General features: G+C 42.4%; 2 protein-coding genes across 4 annotated transcripts in view; both read right to left on the reverse strand.

The window, feature by feature from the left end:
• Positions 1–12,081, reverse strand: part of LOC118106630 (collagen alpha-1(I) chain) — a 688,934-nt gene that overhangs the window by 604,163 nt on the left and 72,690 nt on the right.
• Positions 43–12,081, reverse strand: part of ano7 (anoctamin 7) — a 15,594-nt gene continuing 3,555 nt past the window's right edge. For 2 of the 3 annotated variants that reach the window (XM_047339536.1, XM_035154073.2), the window contains exons 6-24: positions 12,039–12,081; positions 10,085–10,142; positions 8,817–8,927; positions 8,572–8,737; positions 8,344–8,434; positions 8,036–8,132; positions 7,805–7,948; positions 7,280–7,417; positions 7,065–7,163; positions 6,679–6,781; positions 6,020–6,131; positions 5,630–5,684; positions 5,364–5,461; positions 3,872–4,047; positions 3,591–3,796; positions 3,122–3,264; positions 2,389–2,479; positions 1,845–1,964; positions 43–1,709 (exon numbers count right to left, since the gene is read on the reverse strand). The exon at positions 12,039–12,081 is cut by the window's right edge and continues 94 nt beyond it. In XM_047339536.1, the coding sequence (XP_047195492.1) occupies positions 1,554–1,709; positions 1,845–1,964; positions 2,389–2,479; positions 3,122–3,264; positions 3,591–3,796; positions 3,872–4,047; positions 5,364–5,461; positions 5,630–5,684; positions 6,020–6,131; positions 6,679–6,781; positions 7,065–7,163; positions 7,280–7,417; positions 7,805–7,948; positions 8,036–8,132; positions 8,344–8,434; positions 8,572–8,737; positions 8,817–8,927; positions 10,085–10,142; positions 12,039–12,081 (2,207 nt within the window). In that variant the 3' untranslated portion in view covers positions 43–1,553. Of the gene's footprint in view, positions 1,710–1,844; positions 2,262–2,388; positions 2,480–3,121; positions 3,265–3,590; positions 3,797–3,871; positions 4,048–5,363; positions 5,462–5,629; positions 5,685–6,019; positions 6,132–6,678; positions 6,782–7,064; positions 7,164–7,279; positions 7,418–7,804; positions 7,949–8,035; positions 8,133–8,343; positions 8,435–8,571; positions 8,738–8,816; positions 8,928–10,084; positions 10,143–12,038 lie in introns of all 3 variants that reach the window. The other variant, XR_004695172.2, reaches the window with a different exon arrangement.

The raw sequence follows: 12,081 nt of genomic DNA on the forward strand, positions 1-12,081 counted from the left end.
GAGTGATTAGGAGATTAAACCAAAGTAAATGTTATTTAATCACACACATTTGAATACATAGCATTTAGTAAAATTGAATCCATTGGTGCATTATCTCCAGCTGCTCTGACTCATGGTGCACCTTCATGGACATTTGCAGTAAAATATATTTTTTAGTTACAATATGTTTAGCATACAACATCTAAAAGCCCCCAAAATTGTTTTCTAAAGTTTAGTCTAAATTGTTGTATAAAAGTGATTCAGATTATAAATTATGAATAACATGACACATTTTATTCAGTACTTGCTGAGAAAAGACCACACAGGCATTTCAAAAAGAAAGAAAACACTAAATAACAATGGCAGAATACTATTGAATATAAATTTATAGTAAAACAGCATTGAAACCATGCAATACATTAAAAACAGTAGGAGGAGATAGCAGTAAAGATGGTGAATGTGAAACATACAAAGGTTATGTGCATACACTGACTTGATCATAACTTCCATGTAAGAGACTTTTCATAGACAAGTTATAGCCAGACTACAGTTTGGTTATATCTTCCACGGAGAGGAACGTAGTGTACGATGTGATCCAAGTCTGTCATATCAGCAGGATCATCAAGTGGAGACAAAAGATAATAAGAATAAGTTGCTCAAAATATCATTAATAACTACTTCATACACTAGGGTTAGGGTTCTCAAACAACATGTTCTGGGTAAAAAAAAGAGCAAAATAATGCTTTATTGAAAAGAATATTCGATTTTGTAGCCAAGACACAGAATCCCTCTCTGACACAACAAAGAAGTGAGATCTGGAACAGTAAAATGAGAAAGAAAAACATTTTCAAAAGGGAAGGGAAGTTTTTAAATGCACTTGTGAGCATTATAACAGGGAGGTACTCTCTGAAAGGACAGAGTTTTTGCTCCTGCAGAGTAGTTCTTGGAGTAATCTATGAGAGATCCTGTAGAATTTGTACAGATATAACAGAGGACTCTTAGATTGTGTGATGCTCTAACAAATGTGTTGAAGGTCTTGCAGAGAACTTGGAAACATCTTGTGTCAGCCTCTTATGGAGTTCTTAAAGGGCAATGACTGATCCTCTTGTAGTTCTTGTCGATGTCGAGCAGAGGTCTTGCAGATGTGATATGGAGATCTCCTTCAAGTTTAGCTGACATCATGTAGCTCTAGTGCAGCTGTCACATACATTTAGGTCCTATTGGCCCTTTCTCTCGTAGGATATGTAGAGGTTCATTTCAACACATGTAGATCTAGTAGACAATTAGGAGTCTTGCTGGTCTTGTTAAAGTCGAGCAGAGGTCCAATAAATCTAGCAGAAGTGTTTTTGTTGTTGTAGATCCAATAATGGTCTTGTAGCTCTACATCTTCTCTATCTTGTAGGTCCTGCAAAGTTCTTGAAGGACCTTTGAGGATTTAACACGGTTCTTGTTGAACTTGTGGAAGTCTCACAGAGGTTTTGTCAGGAAGGTCAATCAGAAGGAGAAGCTCAGTCATTTCAAAGTGGATGGTGAGGTAATAGGAAGACATCCAGGACAGAGTCCACTGCTTCATCTTAGCAACTGCCTCGTGAGTCCGTTTCCTCTGGGATCTTCTTCAAGTTCGGTGGTGGGAACTCATTCTGTGTTGGTTGCGAGGGTCTAGATCCACGCTGTCTCAGACTGCGGGACAGAGGGTCTTGTTCACCAGGAAAAATGGTGTCCCTCACAGTCTGGAAGCACAGAATTAACTAAACTTCAACAGAGACTCCAAAATACGTTGTGACAAACTAGATCTGTGCCAAAGCACAAACAACTACAACTGAGGTGATACCAAACTAGACAAACATAAAACAAATTCACTGTACCCGGTTCTCAGCCAGTGCCCCTTTAGCCATGTAGTGCTCCCTCTTAATCTTCATCTCCACCTCCTCAGGGATGTCAGGGACCATCAAGTCGATCAGACGACCAATGAAGAAGACCACATGCTTAGGAACAGGGAAGAGCAGTCATGATCCATTCACTCACCAGGAGCCAAACCTAGAGCTTTCTTCACTTGTTGACTACTCAGCTACAGCCCAGCTGAAGCAGGTGAATAGGGTGAACCAGATCAAGTCTGTATTTGAAGAATGATTGTCTCACAGTGGCAGAACTAAGCTGCACCATTTCAAGGGTATCTTCAAAAGCATCCAATAAATGCATCCTTCTATCTCCAAGCAACAAAGGCTCAGACGAATGGATCCTTCTCAGTATTGGAATGAGATAATGGTGGCAAACGATGAGACCTAAACATCAGCAGAGTACACTTTTAAGTGTCGGGCTTTAGTTGTATAAAATCTTCCATAGACGAGAGCATCTAAACCTTACACACTCTTTAAATTAACCTGATGTGTGAGAGACACAGACACTAACCTCAAAGATGATAACGAAAGCCAGTTGTATGGCGAGGAGGTGAAAGAAATGTGGCAGGTATTGACCATTTTCATCCCTGAAACCCTGATACCTGCAGACAAAAAAGAACTTCACATCATTATTGTCTTATGATGATATAAAACTCATAGCACACTTCCTCTGCTCTATTACAACCGGGCCACACTGCTGCGGCTCAGCCGTGCTGCTCTTCTAGAGATTTGTTGTCTCGCTGATTGTTTTCGTGTACTGCGCAAGGTTCAGAGCAAATAGTGAAAATGATATTTTTTAAATGTTTCAATGTTTATCTGTTGAATATGTCGACTTCCAGTAGCCTACCCTTTTCAAAATAAAAGCACTCCAGCGTGTCTGTTGACTAAATCCATTATTTGTTTAAAAAAGGTTTTTATTGTGAAATATTTGCTGGAGTGGAAGATGAACGGCTTCACATTGTATCGTACTGGTATTTATTTGAGTATATAGGAGTACTTTATACAAGGAAATACAGAAGTATTTATGGCCATTTTCAAGCCAAACCCTATGTATGAACATAGCGCTGTCAGAACCGCACTCTGTCAGTGTGGACAACAGACAACCACGACACGTAGCAGAACCGCAGCACAGCCGTTCCACGCAACCATGGCGAGTGTGGCCTGGGCGCTAGACAGACTTCATTTATTGGACCTGGTGGAGACGTCATATCAGTGTCACATGGACCAGCAGTGACGTTACCTACCTGCAGGATGTGTTCTTGTCTTGCTGGGTGTAGTTGTGGGATGTTGCCAGTGTGAAGTTGATGAAGCCGCTCAGTGTGCTGTCTCTGGTGTAGCGATAGTACAGACGAGGCAGGAAGGACGAAGTGAACGCTATGAGGAACGCCTGAAAATGCAGATATGGAAAAGGTCAAAGATCTGTATTTATATGGTCACATACACATTCATACAGTGCATCTATGGGCTGTACTTTTTTCTATGAGGGCAGTTCAGGGATCAATATCTTGCTCAAGGACACTTTGGCACACAGATGGGCTGGCATCAAGCTTCTGGTTAGAGGACGGCCACTCTACCCCCCTCAGCCACAGCCCCCCCCCCTCTTAAAAGGTCAGATTCTATTGGCTGCTTATAAATGCTGTTTGAAGACGTCTGTGTTCATTTAGTGAAGTAACTTGTCCAAATTAAAGATAGAAGTGCATGAGAGAGTCTTACGTTGCTGAGGACAGCTGTGTGTGTGATGAACTGCATGATGGGTAACCAGATGCCGATGTCCTGAGCTTGCTCCACCACAGGGCGGCGATATTCAGTAACAAACTTCTGAGCATCCAATCGAATCTCCACCCAGTTATTAATGAGAGCGAAGAAAGGAGCGAGAGGACATGCCGCCACAAAGATGGTGATGAAACCAAACTGAATCACTGAGGAAGACGAGGAGGATGAAGAGTTACAGGTTCATACAAAACACTACATCTCCCAGCAGCCCCGTGACTCACCCATCTCCAGGTACTCGCTGAGGAGACCATCACACACCAAGAGCTGGTAGTCGGCCTCCCAGGGAGGGAGCTCCCCCTGCTGGTGCTGTTCCCACTGAGCCTCCTCTCCTCCATCTTCCTTCACCTCCCTCTGCACTGGACTCATCCTCCTCTTCTGCCACCAGGACTTTAACTTCCTGCCAAATAATGAACCTTCACTTTCATTCAGAGTCAGAAACGTTGTCTATAATACAACACCATCAGTGACTGTATATAAAGACCATCAGTGACTGTATATAAAGAGGATCAGTGACTGTATATAAAGACCATCAGTGACTGTATATAAAGACCATCAGTGACTGTATATAAAGACGATCAGTGACTGTATATAAAGATGATCAGTGACTGTATATAAAGACCATCAGTGACTGTATATAAAGATGATCAGTGACTGTATATAAAGACCATCAGTGACTGTATATAAAGATGATCAGTGACTGTATACAAAGATGATCAGTGACTGTATATAAAGACCATCAGTGACTGTATATAAAGAGGATCAGTGACTGTATATAAAGATGATCAGTGACTGTATATAAAGACCATCAGTGACTGTATATAAAGATGATCAGTGACTGTATATAAAGACCATCAGTGACTGTATATAAAGATGATCAGTGACTGTATATAAAGACGATCAGTGACTGTATATAAAGACCATCAGTGACTGTATATAAAGAGGATCAGTGACTGTATATAAAGACCATCAGTGACTGTATATAAAGAGGATCAGTGACTGTATATAAAGACCATCAGTGACTGTATATAAAGACCATCAGTGACTGTATATAAAGACCATCAGTGACTGTATATAAAGAGGAGATCAGTACTGTATATAAAGACCATCAGTGACTGTATATAAAGACCATCAGTGAGTGTATATAAAGACCATCAGTGACTGTATATAAAGACCATCAGTGACTGTATATAAAGACCATCAGTGACTGTATATAAAGAGGATCAGTGACTGTATATAAAGACCATCAGTGACTGTATATAAAGAGGATCAGTGACTGTATATAAAGACCATCAGTGACTGTATATAAAGAGGATCAGTGACTGTATATAAAGACCATCACTGACTGTATATAAAGACGATCAGTGACTGTATATAAAGACCATCACTGACTGTATATAAAGAGGATCAGTGACTGTATATAAAGAGGATCAGTGACTGTATATAAAGACCATCAGTGACTGTATATAAAGAGGATCAGTGACTGTATATAAATACCATCAGTGACTGTATATAAAGATGATCAGTGACTGCATATAAAGAGGATCAGTGACTGTATATAAAGATGATCAGTGACTGTATATAAAGAGGATCAGTGACTGTATATAAAGATGATCACTGACTGTATATAAAGACCATCATTACAACCAGCCACCAGGGGGCATCTTCATGTACAGTCATAATAAATACATCATATATATATTTCAGTGTGTTTACGGGACGATGAACTCCTGGATGTTATTGATCAGCTGTTTTCCGACCATGATGACCAGCAACTCTTGAGTCAGTTCAACCAGACACCCTCCTGCTCCACACTGAAACACAGAAGCACAAATAAACCTCTCTCTGTCTCTCCCTCTCATTTATAAATCAAATAGTCGCCCACAGACACATCAATATCTGGGTAAATTAGTGGCATAAAAAATGAATGATGTTCTATCTTCTTTTATTCTTCATCTTCATCAGACAATCGACAGACTCACATCTTCATTGCGAACTCCAAACAGAGTGTTGTAGTTTCCAGGGTAACCAACAAACCTGAACACACACAAACAGACAAAGAATCAGCTGTTAAACGTTCAGTGTTTCATGTTTTATTCCATCACATGGACACTTTCTGCTGCTTCATTTGAAAGGTTCAGTGTGTAAGATATAGGTGAAAGGATATACTGGCAGAAACTGAATACTAAATAATCCTAGTGATGTTTTCACTAAATTGTAAGAACTGTTTTTTTCTTTCATTCACAGTTTTCATCATCAACCTGCAGGTGGCGCTGTGGCTGAGGAAATGAGGGGTAGCAATAAAGGAAAAAAGAGAATTGTAAAGGCGTAAATCCTTGTCCTTTGTTGTGATTGGCTGGAGGAGTTCTCACCTGCCTTTGAAGAAGGCGATGTAAACCGGAGACGAGTAGAAGTTGACAAACTGGAAGATGAAAACTTTGAGGATGAACATGTCTTCGTATTTACTCTGAGTGCGATGCATTTCTGACAGACACACACACACACACACACACACACACACACACACACACACACACACACACACACACACACACACACACACACACACAGAGGCATTAAACAAACATCATCTGACTGAACACACCCACAGAACATATATACAGACGTAAATCAGTAAATCCTTTCTGTACATTTAGACTCTGTATTATTTTAAAACATTACAAATCAGCAGAATGAAGTTTTTAATATATTCACTATTTAACACGATCAAACATCACACCAACATATTGTTACTTGACAATAAGCTCAGCACATAAAAATAACTGTAGTTGGTGAATTAAATTTGTCAAAAAGAAAGAAACAAAAATGGAAAATGTCTTGATGAACAAAATGTATTAAACTTTCATCACAACAATAATAATGTTTAATAAATACATTAAATTTCACAGGTAACTGATAGATGAGAATAAAAAAACATCAAAAACTCAATGAAAATCAAGTGACTAAAATTTGCTAAAAATCTGAGGTTCAAACTGAGAATGAGGAGGGTGAGGATGAAGGTGTGACTCACCCCAGCGGGTGAGGATGTGGGCCAGAGCCGTGTAAACCCTGGACAACATGAGGATGACCAACAGGTTCAACACTGACGATGTAATACTGGCTATTCTCCCAGCCTACACACACACACACACACACACACACACACACACACACACACACACACACACACACACACACACACACACACACACACACACACACACACACACACACACACACACACACACATAAAAGTAAAATAAAAGCAGGGACAGTAAAGTGAATTCATTGACATGTGGAGTTCCTCAGGGAAATATCCCGGAGCCTCTGTTCTTTCTATTGAATCCTATTAATATTTACATAACTTGTGTTTTGTTGATGTTGTTTTGTTTTGTGCTGTTGTTGTGTTGTACTGACAGATAAGCTGAAGAAGCTGTTGCTGGACTTGTAGATGACGATGCTGAGGATGGTGCGGTACAAAATGATGGCGATGAGACACATCAACACCAAAACAATCTGCACACAGGAAGGTCAAAACAACACGTAAACACAACCTGTGAACACATGTCGTTTCATGTCCGTTATAAACCCTCCTGCTTCCACACCTGAGGGTCAGAGGTCAGGAGACTCACCATGATGATGATGACCATGCAGCCGCTCAACGTTCTGTTGAATCGTTGGTTTTCAGGAAAATAAGGTTCCTCTGCGCCCGTCACCGGGTTCCTCATGGTCATTGGTGCCATGGCGGTGAACTCTGGACGAGGTCGCTCCTGAAAAAGAAAGTGACAACAATGATTTACTGTAAACCTTAAATTACTTTAAATCACTTCTGATAAATCCAGAAATCCGTCTGTTGATTTTGTCTCCTCTGATTAATGTCAAACAAGGACCCCAGACCAATATTTCCTGGAAATGAAGTAGACCGTGGATAAGTGCAGTTAATGTCTGATCTGAATACTGATGTTGACATTTGCAGAGACATGAGGTTTGAGGAATCAGACTTACTTCATTGGACAAAAAGCTGTTTGAACGCGCATCAACTTTTTAATGATGGTCTAAGTCATGTGGATTTCTGCTGCCTGACCACGCCGCTCGTTATCCTGCGGCATCAGAATCTGTTTGACGGTTTTATTAACTTCCTGTTGTGAAACTTTTACCTCAATTTCCTCGAAGTCGGAGCAGTTCCAGCGATGAGACAGAGCCGAACAGTTTCTCTTCCAGTACTCCAGGAAGGTGACGGCCCACAGAGACATGAAGACGCTGAGAAACACCGTCCCTCCGTTATCAAACAGGATACCTGCCTGAAGACAGACAGACAGGTGGACAGACAGTTGGACACAGAGAGACAGGTGGACTGAGGACAGACAGGTGGACAGAGAGACAGGTACCTTGTAGGTGACACAGATGCTGGAGTAGTTCCAGAAGGAGCAGATGTTACAAGTCGGACACATGACGAAGCCGTCTCCACTGTCACACACCTCCTTCCTGCAGAGAGACACACACACACACACACACACACACACACACACACACACACACACACACACACACACACACACACACACACACACACACACACACACACGTAGTTTTACCAGGTGTATTACTATAGATAAGATAAAGCTGAGGACATCATTGGACACATGACACTGTCACTTAAGGTGATGATGTCACGTGTTCTCCTGTTACTACTTACGCTGGAACATCAGTGACCATGAGGCAAATCCCAACCATGAAGATCAGGGTCCCCAGAAGAGATGCCGGTAACAGCCAAGCAGTGTAGAAACCTACAGACACGGTTACCATGGAAACCTACAGTCAGACACAGTTACCATAGTTGCTATGGAAACCACCATGTTCATATCAAACGTTAGAAACAGTTACTATGGAAACAATGGTTTGTCAGTGGTGCTGCTGTAGTTACCGAGCCAGGCGAAGTACAGTGCGATCTTCTCTCCGAAGTACTCCCTGATGTGGTCCAGAGGTTGATAGCGCCTCCAGCAGGACCACCGGGCCCAGTGCGAGTACAGAATCTGTCTGAGGCTGTAAGACTGGGGAGGCACCGGGGGGGTCGGCAGCTGAAAACCACCCTGCAAACAGAAAATCGAATAAAAGCCTTGATGTGGTCATTTAGTGCAAGATGTGAATTGAAGCTGGTTGTAAACGCACCTCGTGCAGCGGGTACGCAGCCGTGAAGACCTGCTCGCTCAGCAGACGGTCGATTCCCACCTGCCCCTTGTTCACGGAACCGTACGGAGTCCGGGCCAGAATCTCATAAAGCTGAAAGAACACCACACAGTCACTGCAGAGATCCAGTCCTGATCCAGGTCCACTAACATGTGGCCTCATGCTAGAGATTGTAAATAAAGATGGACGACTTGATGACAGTGTCTCAATCGCCCCCTGGTGTTTGGCTGCAGTATAGGTCATAAACTCCTCCGTGTTAGCAGATGGGACATGGACCAAAAAAATCAAAAAAATAAAAGCTAAATAAATGTTTGTCAAAGAAGTTTTCTGTCATTTTAGCTCGTTCTTATCTCACTGATGTAACCTCGACCACCATGTGGACAACGCTCACCTATTCACCACCACACTTCATGTGTGTGTGTATGTGTGTGTGTGTGTGTGTGTGTGTGTGTGTGTGTGTGTGTGTGTGTGTGTGTGTGTGTTTGCAGTTGGCGTGGCCGCCTGCAGCGTTCGTCCATCTGTTGACTGAAACATCCTGGATTCTGAGGACGTCTTTATGAACCAATCAGCCGCCTGGGACAGGCTGACGCCTCCACCCAGTCTAGGAATCCTGTTCAGACCAGGATCAGGATGTGATGATGTGATTTCACTAAAATTCCCATAAACTGTTATAAAGTTTCAAACATGACAGAAAAGAAAGAATCAGAACAAATGTGCTCAGGTTCTTGATTTCTTCATGTTACTGTGTCATTTATACAAACTCCACTTTATGAGAGAAACGAGATGAAAGAGACAACTACATTTATTCTGTGAATTATCTTATTCAATCTGGTGCTTTTGGCGCTAACATAGAAATAAAGAAACAGTTTTTAGATCCATTCTTTCTTTTCCTGTTTTCCAGATGAAACAACGTCATGGAACCAGAAGTGTTTTGAAACTTGTTTTTGGTTTGTTTGTTTCGTTTTTGCCTCTCGACTTTATGAAAAACTTTATTTGACAAACAAAGAATCTCAATGTTTACAAAGATGTTTGTGTTGAGTTGTTGAGGGAAAGTCTGAATGTTCACACGTTCGTGTTTCACACGTTCATGTGGTGGATGTGTCCAGTGAGTTTATCAGATATATTTGATCATGGAGTTTGCAGTGTGATCACATGTCCTATTAAAGTTTGTATAATCAAGTGACTGACACGCACACGAACCTCGGGGCAGAAAGATGTGTCTGTATTTTACTGAAGGTTCCTGAACTCACCACCTGGTGTCTCTGAGTCGTCTTGAAAAACGTCTCTTTGTGGTCGCTTCCCAGAAACCTGGAAAAAGAAGATTTAATAAACTTAAAACTATGTTAGTTTTGATTCCATTCATATTTGATCTTTTGTATACATTTGTTCAGTCTATTATTGACTGTGCTATTTGCTGCTGTAATACAGTAACTTTCCCCATTGTGGGACTAATAAAGGATTACCTCTCGAGCGCGCTATCTTTAATCAACTCTCCTCCCATCTCCACCATAACAACCTTCTGGACCCTCACCAGTCTGGTTTCAAGGCCACTCACCTGAGACTGTCCTCCTTGCTGTCTCTGAGCAGCTTCACACTGCTAGAGCCGCCTCTCTCTCCTCTGTCCTCATCCTTCTAGACCTCTCTGCTGCATTTGACACAGTGAACCACCAGATCCTTATTCCCCCCCCCCTCAGGACCTGGGAGTCTCAGGCTCTGCTCTCTCCCTGCTCTCATCCTACCTCAACGACCACACTTACCGGGTAACTTGGAGAGGATCTGTGTCTGAACCTTGTCCTCTCACTACTGGGGTCCCTCAAGGTTCCGTCCTGGGTCCCCTCCTCTTCTCTCTCGGCTCTGTCATTCACTCACATGGCTTTTCCTACCACAGCTACGCTGATGACACCCAACTAATCCTCTCGTTTCCTCAATCTGAAACACAGGCAGCAGCAGGAATCTCTGACTGACATCTCTCAGTGGATGTCTGCACACCACCTGAAACTTAACCTTGACAAGACTGAACTACTTTTCCTTCCAGGGAAAGACCCCCCCACCCACGACCTGAGTATGACCTTTGACAACTCTGTGTTAGCCCCCAGACTGCTAGGAACCTGGGTGTGACACTCGACAGTCAACTCTCCCTCACTGCCAACATTACTGTAACAACACGTTCCTGTAGATTCATGCTGTACAACATCAGGAGAATACGCCCCCTTCTCACTCAGAAGGCGGTGCAGGTTCTGGTCCAGGCCCTGGTCCAGGCTCTGGTACAGGTTCTGGTCCAGGTTGTGGTCCAGGTTCTGGTACAGGTTCTGGTCCAGGCTCTGGTCCAGGTTCTGGTCCAGGCCCTGGTCATCTCATGCCTAGACTACTGCCCCTCCCTCCTGGCAGGTCTACCTGCTGCTGCCCTCCGACCTCTGCAGCTCATCCAGGAAGCAGCAGCTCCACTGGTCTTTAACCTGAGTTCACTCACACCACTCCGCTCCTTCACTGGTTACCAGTAGCTGCCCTCATCCGTTTCCAAACACTAGTACTTGGTACCGTGCTGTGAACGGATCGGGTCCAGTCTACATCCAGGACATGGTCAAACGTTACACCCCAGCCCGTCCACTCCGCTCTGCTTCGGCCAATCGGCTTGTTGCTCCCTCACTATGAGCTAAACACTCAACAACATCACGACTGTTTGCTGTCCTGGCTCCTAAACGGTGGAACGAGCTCCACATGGACATCAGGACATCAGAAGGTTTACACATCTTCCGGCGCAAACTAAAAACACACCTCTTCCGACTATACCTTGAATAACATTTTTAAAACTAACAATTCAGTAGCACTTAAATGGCACTTACTTATAGCACTTTGTAGTTTTGCTCTTTTGAAGAACTTGTACTTTCTCTATTCTTGTTGTTCTGGTTTGTTCCTCATGGTTGATGCACTTATTGTGAGTCGCTTTGGATAAAAGCGTCAGCTCAATGAAATGTAATGTAATGTAATCTTATCTTGTCTTATCTTATCTTACCGCCTCTTATCTTATTTTCTTTTAATTCTTCTAACATTAAATACACTTTTTCTAGTGTAAACAATCACTCACCATTTTACAACTTAAGCATCTGTTATTAATTGAAAAGGTTTTGGAGTAAAACAAGTTCAAATTTTCCAAAGAAGTTATGTGTCAAGAACGTCTGATAAACTGAATATTTGTGTGTTGACCTCGGCAGCTTGTTGGTCCTGAACTGACAGGTGTAGTAGCACA

The sequence above is a fragment of the Hippoglossus stenolepis genome, chromosome 4 (assembly GCF_022539355.2).
Source record: "Hippoglossus stenolepis isolate QCI-W04-F060 chromosome 4, HSTE1.2, whole genome shotgun sequence".
Classification (NCBI taxonomy): Eukaryota; Metazoa; Chordata; class Actinopteri; order Pleuronectiformes; family Pleuronectidae; genus Hippoglossus; species Hippoglossus stenolepis.